Source organism: Macrobrachium rosenbergii, chromosome 1 (assembly GCF_040412425.1).
Source record: "Macrobrachium rosenbergii isolate ZJJX-2024 chromosome 1, ASM4041242v1, whole genome shotgun sequence".
Taxonomy (NCBI): Eukaryota; Metazoa; Arthropoda; class Malacostraca; order Decapoda; family Palaemonidae; genus Macrobrachium; species Macrobrachium rosenbergii.
Genome location: NC_089741.1, coordinates 56,240,676 through 56,262,725, shown reverse-complemented (window position 1 = coordinate 56,262,725; position 22,050 = coordinate 56,240,676). Strand labels below are relative to the sequence as shown.

Genomic DNA, 22,050 nt, shown 5'->3' with positions numbered 1-22,050 from the left:
GGTTTTTACCAGCCACCCTCAAGAGTCCTACAGGACTATGTATGCGAACTGCTCAACAAGCCGAGCAATAAAGAAAAAAAGGCACCCTAAGTTTCAAGGCAGGTTGTTCACTGTTCCCAGAAGACTCGATCAGCAAAGAGTGATTCTGGATCTGTCGTCTAAATCATTACATAAAAATGGCGACAAATTTCGCATGCTGCTACGGTAGCACAGGTGCGACTCTACTTTCAGCGTGGAGCCGTCCACCACCTCTATCAATCTTTCAGACGCCACTATCACGTCCCGGTTGCGCAGAGCTTCTCTCCGTTCTGGGTTTCGGACTCCCGAATCAAGCCTACTCCTTCAGGGTCATGCCTTTCGTTCAAATATTGCACCCAGGATATTTACAAAAAACTGGCGACACGGGTTCAGCAACTCGGTCCCGAGGGATATCCCTAGCAGTGTACCTAGGACGATTGGATAATTTGGGCACCAACAGTTCTAGAATGCCAGAAGGCCACGGCCACGGTCATCAACTTCCTGGAGCCGTTAGGGTTTCAACTGAACAGAGAGGAAGTCCCGCTGACTCCGGGTCCCGGTTTCAGTGGCTGGGTCTCCAGTGGGATCTGTCCTCAGACACGTATCCCTCCCGCCTCCCAAAAGCGGAAGGAGATAGCCTCACCACAGGAAATTCCTGAAAGACAAACAGCATCCCGCCGGGCCCAAGAAAGAATCCTCGGTTCCCTTCAATTTGCCTCATTGACGGACCTGCTCTTAAAAGCAAAATTAAAAGACATAAACAGAGTGTGGCGGAGTCGAGCCAATGTCAGGCTCAGAGACAAGGTCTCTCCATCCCCCGGATTTTAAAGGACTTCCGGCCTTGGTCCACAGTCAGCGGCCTGTCCAAAACAGTTCCGCTTCAGTTTCTCCTCCGGCGCTGGTAGTTCGCTCACGGACGCCCCTCATTAAGCGGCTGGGGAGGGTATTCACAAACAAAGTACAAGGAACGTGGTCTACAATGTTTCCAACGGTTCCATATAACACCTTGGAAGCTATGGCGGTATTTCTAACCTTAGCAGAAATCCGCCCCCAGCCGGATTCATATCAGGCTGGTGTTGACAGCGCTGCAGAATTCATTGCATCAACAGGGGCGGCCCAAATCAGGTCGAGTAAAAACCAGGTTATGGTAGCTATTTTCTCTCCCTGGCGAACAAAAGCACAGCTGGCTGCCTCTGTCAGCCACCCACCTAGTGGGGTGCGCGAACGTGGTGGCGGATTCCCTGTCAGGACCACTCCCGTTGAAGAGTGGTCTCTGGAAGAGTCTTTCAATTGGACGGCCGGTTCCGGTCTTCGCGGGATCTGTTCGCACGGAGTACAAACTCAGCTTCCTGTTATGTGGCCTGAACCTGGATCCTCAGGCGTATACCACGACTGAATGACCATAAGACTGGAACAATTGGGAGAAGATTTATCTATTTCCCCAATAAATTTGCTGTTAAGTACTGCACAAACTCAGGTCATTCAAAGGTCAACTAGCCTGGTAGCTCTGTACTGGCTTAAGAGCAATTGGTTCCTCTCTTCTTGGGAACTTGTCATTTAGAGGTCTTGATTCCCCAATCCCAAACTGACCCAAACAGTACAAAACTAAGACTGTGTCAGCTTCCTCAAGAATTCAGAATGCCCTAGTTTATGGACTTTATAAAGTTCGCAGCTCAAAGGGGAGCAACATTGACCCGTTAACACTCTGTTTTTAGAATCAGACAAGAGATTCTACTCTCAGACAATATGACTCAGCAGTCAAGAAATTGGCCTCCTTTTTGAAGACATCTGAAGCCCAGACCATATGACTACTAACCTAGCAGGTACCTTCTTTAGATCATTGTTTGAAAAAGGCCTTGCCCCAGCCGCTATTACACAGCTAAGTCAGCCCTGAAGAAGGTATTCTTATATGGTTTTAAAAATTGACCTTACAGATTCTTACTTTTCATCTATTCCTAGAGCATGCGCTCATCTGAGAACTCGTATCACGCCCTACATTCTGTTACGTGGTTCCCAATGATGTGCTAAGTTAGCATCCGAGATTGACAACTCTCAATGCACTTATTTGGATCTGTTAAGGAAAACTTTATTTCCTGATTAGCTTGGCTTCAGGTGCCAGAATTTCAGAGCTGTCGGCTCTCTCTAGAGGTGATGATTTTGTTAGTTTCCTCCGTCCGGAGAAGCCCTCCTTTCTCCTGATCATAGATTTTTAGCTAAAAATGAGGACCCTCAAGACAGGTGGTCTCCTTGGAAGGTGGTGCCCTTCCACAGGACCAGTCCTATGCCCAGTCTATACCTTAAAGTCTTTACCTTTAAGAACCTCAGTGTAAGTCAGGTCCTCTTTTTATCAGGGAGAAAGGTGGAACTCTATCGTTAAATGCAATAAGGCAACAAATTCTATTCATTAAACAAGCTAACCCGGGATTCAGTTTCTAAGGTTCATGATATTGTTTTTTAGTAGCTACTTCCACTAATTACTTTCATAATATGGATTTTTCAGAACTTACCAAATATACGGGTTGGAAATCACCTCTAGTGTTTAAACGCCATTATTTAAAATCACCGAAGCCCTGAAATTTTCTACAGTGGCTGTGGGGAGTGTCATTTCCCCCACCTTAATTACCCATTACCTCTTTATCCCCCCCCGCCTGCCCTCATTTACTTCTCTGCCTGCCCTTCTGGATGATCATGCCTCACTGCCTTGCTCCTCATATTGATATTATTATTGTCTTTTATTATATTTTGGGGACTGTATTTTGACATGCTGTGATTTTGGATTGTCTTGAGGTACTGGGCTGTTTTTATTTTGCCTCTATGTACCCCATATATTTTCTCATGTTGTAGATGTCTCTCTTATGTTTAGTTATAAGTTCATATTTACTCCTTAATCTTAAGTATTTTTTTGAATGTATTTTGCCTTATAGTCTTAAGTATTTTTGATGTATTTTACCTGCCCATATTGTTTAGTGTTGACTTTCTACTCTATTTTTTTAAGGTCAGATTACTGTATTTTCATGTTAATATTCATTTTTCATGAGAGATATCCTCATTAAATCCATTTCCACAGCTTGTGTTTTCTTCAGATTACATTTGTTTCCTTTGTAGTTTGCAGTCTTGGCATGATTCTCTATCACTTTTCACCGGCTGACACGGGGCTGGACTCAAAAAGGACGACAAAGGAAAAATCTATTTCTGAGGAAGGCCCCCATGTCACCCAATAACCCTCAGAAAGTGGCTTCCGCCCCCTACTTATACATGCCAAGCCTGGGGGGTGGTGCTAGTCTGGAATAAATGTAGATGGCGCTGGTGTCGCGGTCTGGCGGACGCCAATAGTGCGGGGGCTGTAACTCACCGCTCTCTTCCTGGGGTTTTGACATAGGGATGTCTATCGAGTGTGGCTCTGTGGTTGTGATCCTTTCACTCACCTTGGTTATACCGGACGTCTTCCTTGGGAAGACGCTCGATCTGAGGTAGTAACCTCCAGCATTCTCCTGAAAAGCTCTTTTTCTCTGGTATATCTAGCAATTTATACCTAGAAATGCGTGTGTTAGTATGGAATTTCACCGGGTGACACGGGGCCTTCCTCAGAAATAGATTTTTGCTTTGTCAAAATCCCTTGTTTGGTGAAGGTTTATAAATATTACAATTTAAGCTTTCAGCACTAAGTGCTAAAATATAGTTGTGTTTTAGCACATTCTTTTGAGCTTTTGTCAATATTGCATTTGTAATTAGGCTGATAATGATCTGTAGTTGTCATTAATGTTTCGCTACCATTTATTCATTGTTTATTTTTTATTCAAACAATCTGTTCATGTGATGTACTTAGCATAATACTAAATGTTTTTTCCTCATAATACTTATATTGAAATGTTTTTGGGCTCTAATGGCTTTGGTATAGGATTGATTTTATTGCATTAATAGCAATACGTATGCTTCTCTTAGAATTGCATGTGATGTCTGTATAATAATTATGACTCAATAACCATGTTGAGGCATAATTACTAAAAACATGTACAATTTTAAGAGAAGGATAATACTATAAATGCAACGAAATCAGTCCTGTGACCAAAGCCAATTGAACCCACAAAAATATTTTTAATACAGGTATCATTAGAAAGAACATTGATTATTATGCTAAATAAATAATATGAACTGACTGTTTGAACGAAAAATACACAATAAAACCTCTGACAGACCATTACATGCTTGTAAAAGTAACAAAAAGCTTGTATGCTTAACTGAGTCCTTCGCATCATTGAGTTCCTCCATGATTTTTGCAGCTCGGTGGCCTTCCACCTTAGTAGATACATAGTCATAGGTAGAAGTTAGGGTTGTAATGAAATAAATTATTTTTTGATAAAGCAGTAGCAGTTTTATTACTATAAAGCCTCAAGACTAAACATAAAGTGAATGGTTTTGTAAGAGATTTTAGTGGATCTGGATGTACATGTACTAACCCTTAGGGATAAAGCAGTGATGGTTCCCCATTTGATTAGTCTTGGAGTGTATGGGCTTTGCGCAGATGTATAAAAGACTAAATTAAATAAATGGATTTGTATAGAAAAAATATTTTTTTTTAATTTTTATTTTGTGCTGTTGTGTATTGATTTCCACAATATCCACTCAGATGGAAGGTGGTGTTAAAAGGCAGACTCAGATTTTGAGAACTTGGAGTGCTTTAGATACAAGGCACTTTACTGTAAACCTAATGGAAGTGATTAGTTACAAGCTTATGAAAATTGTTCGAGGTTGTTATTGTGTTCATGGACACACTATGCCCTGAATGCATTTATACCACCATACAAGTATCCTGTTCATAATTATCCATTTGCCCTTGCATCTAAATGGCTGTATTCCTGTTATTCTCTTCTTTCTTAGTTATCCAGCTTGCTAAATTTCCATGATCAGTTTTTACCCTTTATTCAAGATTGAATCCATAAAGATAAAAGTGTATGATTTTTAGACAAGTAATTTTCAAGGTGTTTATGGAACTAGGTCATTGATTCTTACATTAATTCTTTTATAGTGATTGAGGAATATAGTTCTAAATGTTATGTTGAATACAATACTAATACAGGCAGTCCCCGCATATTGGCGGCATCGGTTAATGGCGTTTCAGTGTTATGGTGCTTAGCTAGTGATGTCATTAACCGGATTTTTGGCGCCAGTAAGTGGTTTATTGGCGCCAGTAAGCAGTTTATCAGCTTCGGTAAGTGGTTTATCGGTGCCAATAACTGGTTAACGGCACCATTGAGCAGTTTTTTCGGCGCTGTTATCGCCAATTTCCAGTTATTTGCAATTTTCGGTTAGTAGTGCTCAGCCGGGAACAGAACCCCCACTGTTAACCAGGGACTGCCTGTAAATATCATTGCATTAAACTTTCTGATTTGTCAGGGTTTTCCTAATATTATTTTTATGCACAGTATAATGTGATGTAGTGCTTATGCCTGTTCAAAGTCTCTTCATCCTTGTCAAGGTATTTGAATTTAGGCTGTTGACTTTTTCAGTATTCTCTGTCAAGTCTATATGTCATGCAAGTAGATGTTTTTCATAGTTGTCCCCAGAATCATTGTTGAAGGATGGCATCCAAGCGACTACCAGGATCTTGTGGATAACAGCTTTGAACGTACTCACATGGCCAATATCATCATAGATGTTATAAAGGTTAGAATTTTGCTTTATTTATGCAGATTGATATATTGTCTTTTGTTGAAAATTCCTGATTTGTTTCATGAAAATATTTAGGAGATTTTTACATAAATTTGTTATTTACAGAAACATCAGTTTGATGGCATTGTGCTTGAAGTTTGGAGTCAGGTATCGGCTAGGAATATCTTAGACCGCATGCCACATGTAATAAGTGAAGTTGCAGATAAAATACGCAGTGCTGGATATATTTTTATTCTTGTTATTCCACCTGCTGTTTATCAAAGGTAAGAGACAATGGTTGTACTGATACTAACCCACTGATCATAAACAGCCTTATTTAGTGCTAACTGCTCTCCAGTTGTCAACTTGAAAGAACTTGAAAGACAAAAGTACTTCACTATGCATGGCCAGACCATCTTCTGTCTTCCTACTACGTTTCATACTTCTGTGCAAATCTGTCAGTATTAGCATACCTCTGTATTTGTTGTGATGTGCCATTCAGCCCAAAGGTGCACATACATGGTCACATATAGTGTATACAGTAGTTTTATATTGTTATTTACTATGCTTATATATTGTTAAATTCATTACTATATTCAACCACTTGCAAGACCCTTCTTGAAAATTGTCATTATTGTTACATACTTAAATGAACAGGAATTATCTTAAAAGTTAATGTTATCAAAAACAAAGATCAGAACATTTGAGCTTTCCTTCTTCAAAAATTTTCAAAAATTTTCTAAAGATATTGTACATACTTCTGTATTCTACACACCTAATGTAATAGATATTTCACAGCATTTAGTTTTTTTTTTAAACCTGTAACAAACTGTATGATAAAGTGTCCATATACTGCATATAAATAAAAGGTGTCTGGCTGTAGCAGATGCAGAGGTTAGAGACCAAGTAATACTTTCAAAACATTATATTTTCTTATCAGGTATTTTTATAGCACTTATCAGGTATTTTTATAGCACTTATATTCTAACATTTATGTACACAAACTAACATTTTAATGCATAAACTTTTTGCCTAACATTGCTTAAGCATAAGTCAGAGTCAGTTATAGGATAGGGTAGGATCAGGATAGGTGGGGTGATGGTATTCAAAAACATATGTAAGATATTTGAAAATTTTATATAGGATTTTATTACTTCTGCTCACCAGTTCCAAACTCTTTTGTCTCTTATTTCTTGTAAAACAAACAAATAAAAAGAACAGTTAACTTTTTAAATAAACTATTACTTATCATTGGAGTGCCCTCCTCCATACCCCACTGCTTTCTCACACCTATTGGTCAGACTGTGCGAGAACTAAGGCAATTGGTTGCTAAGGATCTGAGGATCTTGTGGCAGATATGCACAGCTGCCTTCTATCGCTGGTCTTCTTATAATATAGCCTAATACATATATTGGGCTATATTATAAGAGCAGCAATGGGTTTGAGTGAAAAAACTGATTTTAGGTTTAAAATATTTAATTTTCATATAAGTAACTTACCGAGTTATTACATAGCTATAGTTTCAACCTTGCGCGGCAGCCTTTTATTTAAAAATTTCAGTAGCACTTTGATAGTTATATAGGTGACAAGCCCCACCCATTTAACGGGGAGTGTTGGAACAACATAGCATCATTCTGTTTTTGCCGCTCACACGGCCAACATCATTGTTTGCTGCAGCTCTTTTCACTGGTTTTTGGTGAAGTATTGTTGCTTCTGTGTAGCCATCAAGCTTTTCTTTGCTTTTGTCAGCCTTTTGGAATTAGATATGTTTGATTCGAGTTCTTCTAGTGTTCACTAGTGTGGCAAAGGCTGTAGGACTAGATTGGCTAAGGTATGTTATGATTCGTACACTATGTGTAGTAATTGTAGAGGGCACGTATGTTCTAAGGAGAATACTTGGGATGAGTGCAAGATTAGGATGAGAGAAAGTAAAGGTTCTTGAATCTCTCACCTTAGTAAGTTGAAGGGATAGGGTAGAGAAAGGCAGCCTCTGAGGGCTGAGTGTAGGGCTTCCTGTTAGCCTAGATTCTACCCTGAGCTTAGAGTGGATTTTGGTCCTGCTATTCACTCTGCCCTGTTCCCACCTTTTCTCCTATTCCCAGCCCTCCTACTGTCATTCCAGTTACTCCCATGCCCAGCTCCCATGCTTCCAACCTTGATGCCATTGTCAACCTTGAATCCAGGTTTGTTAAAAAGTTCAACCGAGATAGGGGCGTCCCTGAAAGTCATAATGGACAAAGTGTTTTGTGATAAAGCGTCTAGTGAAGTGCAGGTGGAGGAGGTGGCCACTCATCCCACCAGCTCTCCTAGACAGAGGTCACTGTCCCTTTCCCCTAAACCTGGGAGAAGACATACTGGAAGTCCAAGGGAGGCTGGTGGGGTTTGCCCACTGGTAGTTGCCCCCTCAGTCGAGCCTGTTGCACAAACCCAGGTTTCAACAAACGGCTGTTGGTGCGTCATTTGTCATCAAGTTTGGATTCTGATTCCGATTCCAGGCTTCACAGGTGCTTTCTTGATTCGTCCCAGCCATTTAAGAGGCATGCGGACAGTGTCGGCTGCTCTTCTCTGCTCCCTGTTAAGGAGTACAAGGAGGCACTTCGCAGTCCACAGCCTTCTTGCAGCTGTGCTGTGGATCCCTCCATCTTTGCCCCAGGACGACTTCCTTCTCACCCATGGGATTCACCAGAAGTATTCTCTCCGGAATGTCCTTCTGTTGAGTGCCCTCCTTTGGATCTCAAGTGCCCAAAGGACCACTTCACGCGCCCGTCTCTTCCCAAGCACCCAGAGCCTGAACGCTCTGCACCAGTTCCCAAGCACCCAGCGCCAGCTCCCAAGTGCCCGGCACCACTGGCCAAGCACACTGTGCCAACCCTTCATCACCTATCTGCCTCTCCTGAGTGCCAAGCACCCACCTTGGAACAAGATGAGCCTTCTTTGGTGCCCATCAAGCAACAGTCGTCCAAAATCATGATCTTCCTCAAGAAAGCTCCTGCCTCCAAGCCTGCTCATGACTTATCCCCGACTCCAATTGCTTCTGAAGAAGAAGAGGAGTTCAACCAAGACCTTGCTTCTCCTTCAGCATACACAGCTCTCCTTCACTACCTGTTGGCGAGTTTTCTGTCTTTTTTTGCTCCAGCTACCCCAGTCTCGCCTGCTTCTTCCTTCTTGATGAGGAACCTCCCAGAAGGTAGCTCCAGGCTTCCCAAGACGGTTCTTTCCTCGTTGTCAAAAAAGGCAATAAAGGAAATTGGAGACTGGCTCTCTGCAAAGAGGGAGCAAGGTAAAGCTACTTTTGCCCATCCTCCCTCACCTCTGGTTAAGAGGAGATACCTGTTGTACACCACCAGGGAAGCTCCTTCTTTGGGAGTCGCTGCCTCCTCCCAAGGAGACTTCTCCAGCCTCATCGACGCTTCCCGTCTCTCAGCCTTTGCTTGGGTGAAGATTACGTTCTCTTCGACAGAGCTAGACCACCTAGCTAAAACCTCTTCAAGGTTTCGAGGTTTTTAGCTTCGTTGACCGGACAGTAGGAGCCCTTGCCAAGAGATTGAAGACCACAAGGACATGGATCAGTACTTTGCGACAGATTTGTTTGGCGTTCTGTCATGCGCAGACAAAGCCATCAGCAATGGTTCTTCAGAACTTGTTGCTCTTTTCTCTTTCGGGGGTTCTGAAGAAAAGAGAACTTTGGTGCTCCTTCACCACCAGAGGAGTCACACAGTCAGAGAGGTCGGCGTTATTATATTTTCGCCTTTGGATTCGCTTTACTTTTTCCCTCAGCCTGTAGTGGAAAAAATCACTTCATACCTTCAGAAGAAGTCAACTCAAGACCTCTTAGCACAGTCTTCCAAGCGCCCCAAGATTTTGTCGCCATTGTTTGTGCCTAAAACAGTCTCTACACTTCAACAACGTCCCTTTCATGGAAGCAAGCCCAAGTCGCAACCCAGGCCTCGCTCCAAAAGTCCCCAGAAGAACGGAATCTTCATATCAATGTCAGGGAGTTAAAAGCCATTCATCTAAGACAGCAGTACTTCTTGACCATGATCTACAACAAGACAGTGGTAGTTCATGTGGACAACACCACCGCACTGGCATATATCCAAAAGCAGGGAGGCATGCATTCATTTTCTCTCTGCCAGGCAGTAAAGAATCTTCTCCTATGGGCAGACCAAAATCGAGTGATGCTGGTCACTCAGTTTATTCAAGGGAACTGAATGTTCTCACAGACGAACTGAGCTGTTGGAAGCAGGTCCTTCCCACTGAGTGGACCTTAGATCCCATGGTCTGTCTCAACCTTTGGAAATTTTTAGGCAAACCGACATTGGACCTGTTTGCCACTTCAAGAAACCATCATCTTCCTCTCTTCTGTTCTCCAGCCCCGGATCCCTTGGCATGGGCAACAGACGCCATGCTCCAGGACTGGTCAGGCCTGGATCTGTATGCCTTCCCACCTTCAGCATGGTGAGGGAAGTGCTGAACAAGTTCGTCTCGCACCACAACATCTCGATGACCCTCATAGCCCCGTTTTGGCCCATGAAAGAGTGGTTCCTGGATCTTCTTTGGCTTTTGGTGGACTTCCCGAGGCTACTTCACCAAAACCATGGCTACAAAGAACCTCACTCAAGCATATCCACTGAGGTTACACTTTATCTCTGCTAGGCTGACTGGCCAGCTACTGTGAGGAAGCTTTAGGCTAGCTGCAATCACAGTCATAGACAACTGTGACATCTCCACTACAAGTGATAATCCTGATTTAGTATCACTGATAGTAATACCTGTATAGTCTGATAAGATATCTTAAGATAGCATAGTAAAAGGGACTTGACTTGACACTGGAGATTGTCAGAGACTCAGATCCCCCATCTTCAGTAGGTAGTCTGAGGCTAGACCCATCCCTAACCCAGTTCTTAATGACCTCATTAAGTCATTCGACACTTCTAAAGAGAAGGCTGATCTGGATTCCTAGAACCTACAGTAAGTGTCGTGCTCAAGTGGCTCACAGGCCCTCCTTTTGAACCCCTCGGTTCCACTTCCCTAAAGGACCTCACTTGGAAGACACTCTTCCTCGTAGCTTTGGCAGCTGCAAGCTATTAACAGGAGGGTAGGTTTCTCCCAAGAAGACACAGTGTGCTCTTTTACCTTAGGTCTCCTAGCCAAGAACGTGGACCTATCCAAGCCCTGAACTCGTTCCTTCCACCTTAATAGTTAAATGGAAATCCTAGGCCTGGAGGAAGAGGAAAGGGTTCTTCACCCATCAGAGCCCTAAGATATTATCTGCAAAGGACTGAGAAGATCAGAGGGCCATCCAGCAACCTCTGGTGTTATGTCAAGAATCCCTCTTGCCCTCTTTCAAAGAACACTTCATCGTTCTTCCTAAGGGACCTGATTTCCGAGTCGCATTCTTGGTTTCAAGAGGACATTTTGCCTTCGTTAAAGTGAAAGCGCATGAAGTCTGAGCAGTTGCTACCTCTCTCGCTTCGAGCATAATTTGTCCCTTTCGTCCATTCTTCATTTGACCTTTTGGAGGTGCAAATCGATCTTCACATCTCAATACTTAAAGGAAGTTGAAACAGTGTTTGAGAATTGCAATACCCTGGGGCCATTATCAGTGGCTGGCATGGTATTGGGGGAAGACGCATAGGAAGCATTCTTTCTCTCTTCTATCTCTTAGTCTTGATGTAAGGTGTCGAGTTTTTGGGGAGCCTGGGAGTACTTTGTACCTGGAGTGCCCACCAGTCTTAGTGGATGGGCAGTGGTTTTTTGTCAGCATAGGTGACAGCATTGTCTGCTTGTTTGTTTTGTTGGTACTGCGCCAAGAGCAAGAGCACTTTTTATATAAGTCTTGTAAATGATCAGGCCTACCCTCTGTTGCAAGACTCCCACTTACGTAGAGGCGATCCTCGTCTCATCCACCACGCCACTACAGGTGAAGATGAGCACCAACCAGAGGCAGTATTCACCTGTAGTAGCTCTCATACCAAGTAAGGAAACGACAAGCATAGTTTCAATGCTAGCCATCCTTTCTATTTCAAAGTCATTATCACACCTTAATGTTTTGGAGTAGAATATGTCCATTCATCCCACCCCCTATCAGTGTGGAATTCAGCTATGCAATTACTTTGTAAGTTACTTATATGAAAATGATATTTCATCATAAAATTAAGTTTCATATATACTTATCAAGTAATTACAGAATCAGAGCCCTCCCCTCTCCCCTCTAATGGACATAAGGGCCAAACACTACACTGACTATGAAGTGCTACTGTGATTTTTAAATAAAAGGGTGCCGCGTGAGGTTAAAACTATAGTTATGTAATTACTTGGTAAGTATATATGAAACTTAATTTTATTATGAAAATAATTTTTCTTATCATACCCTGCTGACAAGGTGGGTAAGTCATATAGGCCCATGGGTTTCTTATGCCATCGGTATTTGAATGTTAAGAAATTGGAGTCATCATAAGATGATCATAGAAATATTCTTTTTAATCTCATTTTAGCTCTTTGAATTGTATGTAAGACAAAAATGTATTATGATGCTAATTAAAGTATAGTAGATGAGGAAGGTGTAAAGTTTGGTGTGATTTCTATAGAATTTTCCCAAATTGGGAAAGTCAGCCTTGCAAACTACCTAATTATCAGAGATGTGCAGTAATTCCATATGGTAGTGAAAATCTATCCATACTACATACTGTATAGACATATTAGTATCACCATGTTTTTATGTTTGTTTCTATCTTTTGTTTTCTCACTCCCTTTTGTTTCCATATTTATTTGAGAACTATAAGGTAAAGGAAATGGAAAAATACACTTTCTATGTTTTCAAAATTGGTTTCTTAGTTTTTTTTGGTTTGCAGGTATTTAATGATTTTACTAAATACAGTTAATTGTTCATACACGGAACAAACCTGGGGTCTTAACAGTAGGATAAATCTTCTAGCGCCAGCTGGAACCAGTAAAAATTCAATAGAATTGTACATGCAAGGAACTGGGGTCATCTGTCCTCTGCCATGAGTTAGGTGGAACAACCACCAACCCAAGTTGGGACTTGTGACATATCAGTATTCTTCTCACTGCCTTTGGATGGGGATGTCTTGTTATTTCTCTTCTTCCTAAAGCCGGTTCTTTGTTTGCCCATGTTTTCTTTCTGTGTTTCAGTGTGAAGGTTTTGTGTGCTTGTGGGGAAGAGTTGTGTTTATCAAAGATACCCAAAACCCTGCTAGCTCCATTTCTGGTTCCCATAAACCTTGGAGGTTGTGCCCTGGTACTGAAGGATTCGTGTGTTCTCACTTCCTAGCCTCCATGAATACAGATCCACATCAGTGTGCAGTAGGTGCAGAGCAAATGTATGTAATGTCACTTTCTGTAATCCTTGTTCAGAATGTCGTTCTTGGTCGGTGGATCAGTGGAAGAGGATCTCCGAGATGGGTCAGCACAAGAGGAAGATGAAGACACCAGCCTTGTGGGTTGATTCTGCATCTCCTTCTTCTTTTCAGCATCCTCATGAGGCTGCCCCTTCTTTTGAGAGGCCAGTTCCAGTTGCTTCACCTTCTGTATTAGATTTTTTCCGTATCCCTTCATGTTTTTTCAACGATTCGGGAGGGGTTTTGGGAGAATTTTTGTCTAATTTTGCCTCTTCTTTCTCTTCGGGGCGGGGGGGACATCGTCATCTTTGTCCCTCTTTCCAGCCTCTGATGCACCAAAGATGACAAGTGCTTGGGCATCGTTAGGCCTATCAGGAGTACCAACCCACCTTGGATGGCATGTTGTCTCACTGCTTGGCTTCCCAATATCCAGTACCATCTTCCGTGGCTGTTCCTGTTCCCCCGTGCTTCCAATACATGGGGTCTAGTGCTGCGACATCTACCGGGACGCATATGTACCACCCGTGCGTCATTATGGGTCACCCCTTGTTCTGAACTCAGTAGTACCAACAGCCTCCTCATGTGATTCATCTGCTGTTGTGACATCACAGCCAGTTCCCTCTGTGATGTCACCTTCAGCTTCATCAACCTTTGTGATGTCACAGCTTACTGCTACTATGGCATTGTCTACTGCGCCGTCTGTGGATTTCCTGGTCAAAGCAGTGTTGGAGAGACTGGATTCAGTGACTGAGGAGAAATGTATTCGTAAGAAGAGGAGACACGAATCTTCTGTGTCTTCTTCATCAATGCCAATGTCGCAGTCACCTCTGTCCCCTGTACGTGCTCCAGCCAAGTGTTGGAGAATTAGGGACTTCGTGTCTGATCCTAGTGCCAAGAAAAGAAGGATCATTTCGTCTTCTTCAGGAGGTGTGTTCCAGAATCGGCAGTGGCTCCCAAGTCATCAACTTTACATGACTGTGGTTCTGCCACGTTCATTCGTCCTCAGAAGTCTACGATGTAGGGGATGTTCGAACCTCCTCCACCTTGGCCGCGGGTCGTGACTCTTCATCTGTGGATGTTGTTGGGACATCTTCAGGAATTGCATGGATGTGTTTGGGTGATAGCATTCGTCCAGTGGACTTGGATACTCAAGGGCATCTCTAAAAGGAGATGTGATGTGGTGCCTATGTCTCCTGTTCGGCCTGTTAATGTTTGGAGGAAGGATGTCAGGGCTCCGATCAAGAGATCCAAGGTTGCGGATTCTTCAGATGATGCCCGGGCAGATGTGAATGGCCGTGCAGTATCTAGGCTGGTGGAGGATGGAGATGGTAGTCATCCATTGGGCTGTCGTTCAAGGTCTCATTCACCCAGAGGTGTTCATAGTTCCTCTTCAGTGAGTCACAGCCAAAGGAGTGTGGGTAGGCTCGGTTGTAATTCGTCTCCGGAACAGTTAGACATGGGGAATGCACGTCGTTCACGGTCGGGATCGAGGAGCAGATACCACGGCCGACGTTCGTCTTCCCCGGGCCATGGGCGTGACTACCAGGCCAGGGGAGGATTCTTGTCTGTCATGTGACAAGGGTTCTTTGAGTTCCAGAGCCGATCTTTGGGATCTTCCTGTTCCCCCCACTTCGGGTGGTCAGATTCCACAGGAGGTGGAGGATTTGGAAAGCCAGGAGTTTCTTTCCTCTCATGTAGAGGTTATAGACCTAATTCGTCAGTTCAATAATCTTTCTAAGAGAAATGAAACTCCTTCCACAATTGCTCCTACAGGTATTGAAGACATTTTAGGCCCTAAGAAGATGTTAAGACTTCTTTTGAGTTGCCTTGCTCCAGTCATTCTGATTTGGTCCTTTGTCATGTGAATTCATTGATCTCGGTTCTGGATAACTTGCTACAATCGAATAGATCTTTCAAGTTTCTCCCAGTCCCCTCTGCTTCACCATAGGAGATATTATACAACACCAATTGTTCCACTGCTGAGTAGACAGATCAATTTGGACTTCATAATACGTTTATGATTGGGCCTAACTTTGGATCAGGTTAGGACAGAGTGTCCCTCCTTAATGTGTTAAGAAGTGGCTGCATTGGAGTTGATGGCATCTTCAATCTTCCAGACAGCATCTTTGTTGGATTTATGGTCGACAGAGGTGGCCGAAATTACCTTGTCTGCAGCTACAAGGAGTTCGATAGATGAGATGGCTTTTATCAGATTGCTCCAGTCTGGTTCTGAGGCCATCTCATACTTAACGAATCTGAGCGAGCGCTAATGTATGGGCCAATATTCTGTTGGTGATGAGAAGAGACGCTGCCCTAGCCAAGGTAGCCTGGTCAGTGGATGTGGGCTCCTTATTGTCGCTTAGGAATAGCAATATTATGGAGTCCCAGTTGCTGCTGAAAGATACGCTGGAAGCAGCCATTTATAGACGTTGGTCTGATACAAGTGATAGGCTAGTGCAGCAGGCAGTAAGTAAATCTGCTGCTACTCGACCTAGTTTTATGAGACAGACGCAACAACCTGCACCAAAGAAGGTAGTGAGACTTGCTTCTGCACCTAGACCACCTGGTGAGCCATTGGGGTATGTGGCAGAGATATGGGGCGGAGCCGTGGGTAGATGCCCTTAGGGTAGGTTATATACTCCCATTCGACTTCACTCCTCCTTTTTCAGATTGCCCTCTCATGTACCTCTCTTACAATCCAGGATTGCAAAAACACCTAGTACTGCAAGAGGAAGTGAAGATGATGGAGAAGGGAGCAGTAGAGCAAGTAGAGCGTCCTTTGCCAGGGTTCTACAGCTAAATCTTCCTGGTTCCAAAGACCAATAGCAATTGGAGGACTGTCAAAGATCTGTCAACATTGAACCTGTTTGTCAGGAAGATGAAGTTCAAAATGGGAACTCCGCAAACAGTCTTAGCAGCATTCAGGGACGACGACTTTATGATGAATATAGACTTAAAGGACGCTTACTTCCAAATCCCAATCCATCCTTCCTCCTGGAAGTTTCTTCGCTTCATTCTTGGGGGAAAGGTGTTTCAGTTCAAGGTGCTTTGCTTCGGTCTGACAGCATCTCTGCAGGTGTTCACAAGAGTGTTCACTTCGGTGTCGACATGGGATCATTCTCAGGGGATCAGACTTCTGAGGAACCTCAACGACTGGCTGGTCTTAGCGGTTCCAGGGAAAGCTAATTCAGGACAGGGATCGACTGCTTCAGTTTTGCTGCAGCTTAGGCATTGTGGTAAATTTAGAAAAGTCAAATCTAATCCCCAGTCAGAGGATTCTGTGCATGGGAATAGTGATAGACTCAGCAGCGTTGAGAGTTTTCCTGTTGGAGCAGAGGATCGACAAGTTCAGGACAGTAGCTCTTGCCTTTCTGTCGGAACGAACTCAACCAGCGAAACAGTGGTAGGTTATTCTGGGCCTGTTGACTTCTCTGGAGAAACTGGTTCCTCACTGCCATCTACATCTGTGGTCATTACAATGGAGACTGAAGGAATTTTCATCTCCAGCAAGAGATTCCCCTCACATGCAAGTCTTGTTGTCATCAGAAGTGAGAAACGACCTGCTGTGATGTTGGACAACAGCAATCTGACAGATCTTCTACTGTTCTCAGATGCTTCTTCCGAAGGTTTTGGGGGGGATCATCAAAAGGATCTCTTGACCTCCGGAGAGTGGAGTTAGCAGGACAGCAGACTGCACATCAATGTGCTAGAGTTGAAGGCTGCATCCGTGGGCCGTAGACAACTCAGTGGATCTTGTGGCCAGGTACATTCCAGGCAAAAGGAATGCAGTGGCCGACAAACTGAGTCGGTAGAGACAGATTCTGGGAACAGAATGGTCTCTGCATCAGGAGATTGCGGACAGGCTGCTTCACATGTGGGAGAGGCCAGTGATAGATCTCTTCGCTACAAGATTCAACAGGAAGCTAGAGGTCTATTGTTCAGTAGTCCCAGACATGTTTGCAGTGGCGGAGGATGCCCTTCAACATCCATGGGACAACCTAGACGTGTACGCCTTCCCTCCGTTCTGCCTGATTCATCATGTCCTGAACAGTGATGAGGTCCTAGGATCTCAAGATGACTCTGGTAGCTCCTTAATGGCACCAAGCAGAATTGTTTCTAGATCTGCGTTCTCTGCTGTCAGAGGTTCCGAGGGAGATACCACCCTGGCACAATCTGCTACGTCAACCTCATGTGGAGAGGTATCATCAGTCTGTAGAATCCCTATCCTTTCATGGGTGGAGACTATCAAGTATCTCCTGCGAGCGAGAGGCTTTTCTCAAAGAACAGCGTCTCCAATGTCAGGTTGTCTCAGGAAGTCCTCAGTGTCTGTGTACCAGGAAAAGTGGTCTGTCTACTGTGATTGGTGCTGTAGACGGGGTTCCTCTCCACTCGGAACCTCTATTCAACAGATAGCTGATTTCCTAGTCTTTCTCAGAAAAACTTCTTTTGTGTCTGCTACATAGCTGTGTTGGCTTTAGTTCTACGTGTGAAGGACGTGGATATAGCTGTGTGTTGGGAGATATCTATGCTGATTAAGAGCCTTGAGCATTCCTGTTCACCTAGAGATCTCAAGTCTCCTAGTTGGGATTTGACTCTTGTATTGACTATCCTTACTCGAGCCCCCTATGAACCATTGCAGCAGGCTTCAGATAGACATTTGACCCTGAAAGCAGTCTTTTTATTAGCATTAGCATCATCAAAAAGGGTGAGCGAGTTGCATGGTCTGTCTTATGATGTCACGCATACCAGGGGTTGGAGGTCAGTAGTCTTCAAATTTGTCCCAGAATTTGTTGCCAAGACTCAAAATGCCTCAATTCATGATGACAAATTCGTCTCCTGTTCTATACTTTCTTTAGGAGACTTTGTTGACAATGACCATGACGAAATGTTGCTGTGTCCTTTCAGAATGCCGTGTGCTTGTCTAAAAAGGACTCGACATTTCAGACCGGGATGTCGAAGATTTTTTGTTAGCACAGGACAAGTCAAGAAAGAAGTGTCCAAGAATACAGTCTTGTTCTGGCTACGAGAAACGATCATGAAGTCATATTCATCAGCAGCAGTTGCTTCAGCCAGTAGCGTCCATGTAAGAGCGCATGACGTTAGAGGGCTGAGTTCCTCTTTAGCATTCAAGAAGAATTTACCTGTTCATAGAATTTTAAATGCTGGTTCCTGGCGTCACCAAACCACTTTCACTTCCTTCTACCTGAAGGTTATTGCCCATAGGTCCTTGGACACTTTTTCCTTGGGTCCAGTGATGGCTGCTCAGTAAGTTGTGTAGCTCATCCAGTGCCCCTGGTGGGACAGTTTGTATCTAGCGTAAGATGTTGGTATGAAAGTGAAATTAATGAGATGACTGGTCTCTTTTCTTTTCTCCTTTCTGTCTTCTTTGCTTATGGGCAGTATGAAGTTTGTTCCATCATGAGCTGGAATGGACATGATACATGTGAGTGCAGTGCCCATACTGTTAGAGTAATCATCAATGAATGAAGTTACCTTTCAGTAGCAGAACATTCTTCTCTTAAGCAAGGAGAGAGAGGGATGATAACAAACCTACATAGGTCACTACATTGGTTTGTTATCTGAACAGATAGCTCTTCATCTTCCACTTATGCAATTAACTTGGGCATTGTATTGAAACCTAGAAGTCTGAACCTAACTTATGGACGTAGCTAAGGTTCAGAGGTGTAGGTCATCTTTCTTAGATTTCTCCTATACAAGAAGAATGACCTGGTGTGGCAAACCTCCAGTCGGATAATGATACCTCCCACCAAGAGTAAATCTATCCTAATGTTAACACCCCAGGTTTGTTCCATGTATGAACAAATCACAAATTTTAAAAATAATTTGTATTTTTCATGACTAACAAACCTGCGGTCTTAACATTTAAGGCTCACCTCTAACCACCCCTCTGACAGTTTAACCTGGGTTGGAAGAATACTGATACATCTTGAGTCCCAGCTTGGGTTGGTGGTTGTTCCACCTACTGTATTTGATGACGTATAAGACGCACTTTTTTAATAAAAAAATGGCCTAAAAAATACCCCTGCGTCTTATGTACATAATGTGACTCAAAAAATTTAAATTTTGGCCGAAATTATACATGAAATCACGTAGATATTGGTAGCCTAGCCTAACATTGATGTTATCTAATAACCTATTAAAAACCAAAGTTTATTATAATTATTTATCATTATCACACTTGTCATCACCGCAATTACTTACTGCTAAGTATTATAATCAATATCTCGTTGTTGTTATCGATATTTCATTAAAAAGTGTTAATATCATTATCGTCGTCTACGGGATGCTTGCATTCACATTTACAGACTTACAGTCGTGTGCTGCCACCTAGTAGTGATTATCTCGAGCTTTACGGATAACAAGCTTACCGTTCCAGTTGGTAGTTGGCAATTCCTGCTAACACATTCTCTTTCACATAATATATAATTTTAATAATATAATGGATATATATAACATATATAACCGTAGGTAACTGTCGTTATTAATGTTTTTGTTGATTCTGCGGTAAGAAACAATGTTTACAAATGAATGTGTTGCAATCTCTTGGTAAACCTACTAGTAGCTTTCAGCAGCAGACGAAACATTCGATCGTAGTAAATGCTGATTGTATAATACATATTTTTGATAAATACTGTATAAATATGGTAAATAACTTCTTTATTAATGTTTTGTTGATTCTGTTGGTAGAAACAATGTGCATATGATAACCTAATACTACAGTTTTTACTTACCAAAATCATGAGCATAGGCTAGGAAACATTTTTTTTTTTCCCTCAATGTCCTTCTGAAATTGGGGTGCGTCCTATGCAGACATGCGTCTTATAAGCCATCAAATATGGTAACTTGTGACAGAAGACGATGCTATCAGTACCTTGAATGTACAATTCTATTGAATTTTTTGCCGGTTCCAACTGGCGCTAGAAGATTTATCCTAATGTTATGACCACAGGTTTGTTAATTATGAAAAATACAAATTATTTTAGAAATATGTGATTTTTGTTTTCATTTACTCCATTATTTGATTGAGACAGCAATAGACTAAAGATTATATCTATGATTATTTGCATGGCATGTTGATACATTGTAAAATTTGAACATTAAACCTATTTCCTAGTACATTACATGATTGTTAGGTCAGTGGTTCACTCTTTAACTCTCTCTCTCACTGGTCTCCCTAGCTGTAAATGGGTACCAGTGTTTGCTGAGGTCAAGAAAGAGGTTTGAGGTATTACCCTCATCCCGAGAGATTTGCTGTATGGTGAAAACCTGCATTAGCTTAAAAACCTGGGAAACTTACTGAATTTAAGTATTCAATAGACCATTGGGAAAATACTGTCCTTCATGGGAGGGTTGTAATAATAGTAGCAAGATCTTCCTTAGAGTGTAAAGGAAAAAAACAGGATAGATGTATGGATAAATCTTTATTGTCATGTGAAATAATTTTTTACCCCTTTCCACAATGATTTTCAGTTGTACTACGGAATAAACTTAAAACATGTGTCTTTTTTTTTTTTCAGAAACATACCAGGGTCTTTTAATGGTGAACATTTTAGCGCTCTTGTTAATTTTGTAGATGCCTTCTCTCTGATGACATATGACTACTCTAACTTCCAAAGTCCAGGTAATTTTTATTTTTTGAATTACTTTATTGTTTTATTATTTGTCTTTATTTTTGTGTATGGTAGGATTGTAACGTTGAACCCAGGTTGTTCCTACCTAATTTTTGTAGTATTATGTCCTTCAATATTGAATGTCCATACAAGAAACTTGTGTGTTATGATACGAGTGTCCATACAAGAGAGAAATCTAGTCTTACACATGTTCCCCTGATGAAAGCAGGAGAGCTTATTGTATAATTTATACATATAGTACTTTAGCTGAATTAGGAGCACACTATTAGGTGAGATTGCTCCAAACAGTGGAGCCCCAATCTTACCTAATGGCCTGTAAGTCCAAATGTTGCTTTCCTTCACCACTGATATCTTAATAGTAGCTGTAATGTTTGTTTATAAAACTGAATCAGTGGGCCCGTAAATTCCTTCATTTAATTTCCTTATTTAAATTCAAGCTAATGTTTTTCAAGCTAAATTTGTCAATGTTTTTCATGGGAAATTATCAACAAAAATGTAATAGTATTTGTGTGACTTACTAAAACTGAAATTTTAATTTTTTGGAGTAGTGAGTCTTTTTCACAGGATCAAGGTATTTTGTAGAAGAGAGTTGCTATCAGATGAGAGTAGCTAGACTTTTTCACATGCATCCTGTATTACTACTTTTTAACAGTCATTTTCTTGGAAGGTCTAGAGTCCTTCACAGATATACTTAAACTGATAAATAATACAGCACTTATCAGTTTTGTCAGTGTTCTGTTGGAAAAGAACTCTGGAGAACTGGAACATCACCTCCCAAGTAAGTAGTAAGGTTTGTGTGTTGTATGGCCAAACAAAATTACCAAAAACTTTGTGTCGGGTAAATTCACACCTTATGTTTTTCCAAGCCCCTCCAGTTGGCTTCACCCTCATCTGCATTAGCTTTCTGAAACAATGTATGACATTTGCGAGTGGGATCTCCCCTAGTGGTGTGATAGGCAGCCAAGAGAATGATTGAGTATTATCCTTCTGGTAAATTCAACCCTTGGCTGAGGGTCGTGGTATTAACAGTTATTACATAAATAAGATAGGGGTTGTATTATGTGTTTAGTTTTTCATACATTATTTTTGTATACAAGATATTGTACAATAAAACTATTTGAACATTGCCCCTATTTCTTAGATTAACCTCTCTTCAACAGGGATAATTTCTGGTTGAGCTCCTATATTTCTTGTATACTGTATTGGTTAGGTTATTTCTTGCTGGACATGTTGATTTTATGTTGGACATGTGTTGTTTTGTAGTTAGTTCATGAAGGCAAAGTTGCTCAACTGCAGTTTTTTTTTAAAATTTGGTTACCATTTTATGTAATCAATATTATCTACTATATAAGCAAATGCCATTTCGGTTG

General features: G+C 42.0%; 1 protein-coding gene across 1 annotated transcript in view; it reads left to right on the top strand.

The window, feature by feature from the left end:
- The window catches only part of LOC136838636 (chitinase domain-containing protein 1), an 87,287-nt gene that overhangs the window by 31,432 nt on the left and 33,805 nt on the right, over positions 1-22,050 (top strand). Inside the window, exons 5-7 of the mRNA XM_067103939.1 lie at positions 5,573-5,682; positions 5,794-5,951; positions 20,567-20,670. Of these exons, the coding sequence (XP_066960040.1) occupies positions 5,573-5,682; positions 5,794-5,951; positions 20,567-20,670 (372 nt within the window). The remainder of the gene's footprint in view (positions 1-5,572; positions 5,683-5,793; positions 5,952-20,566; positions 20,671-22,050) is intronic.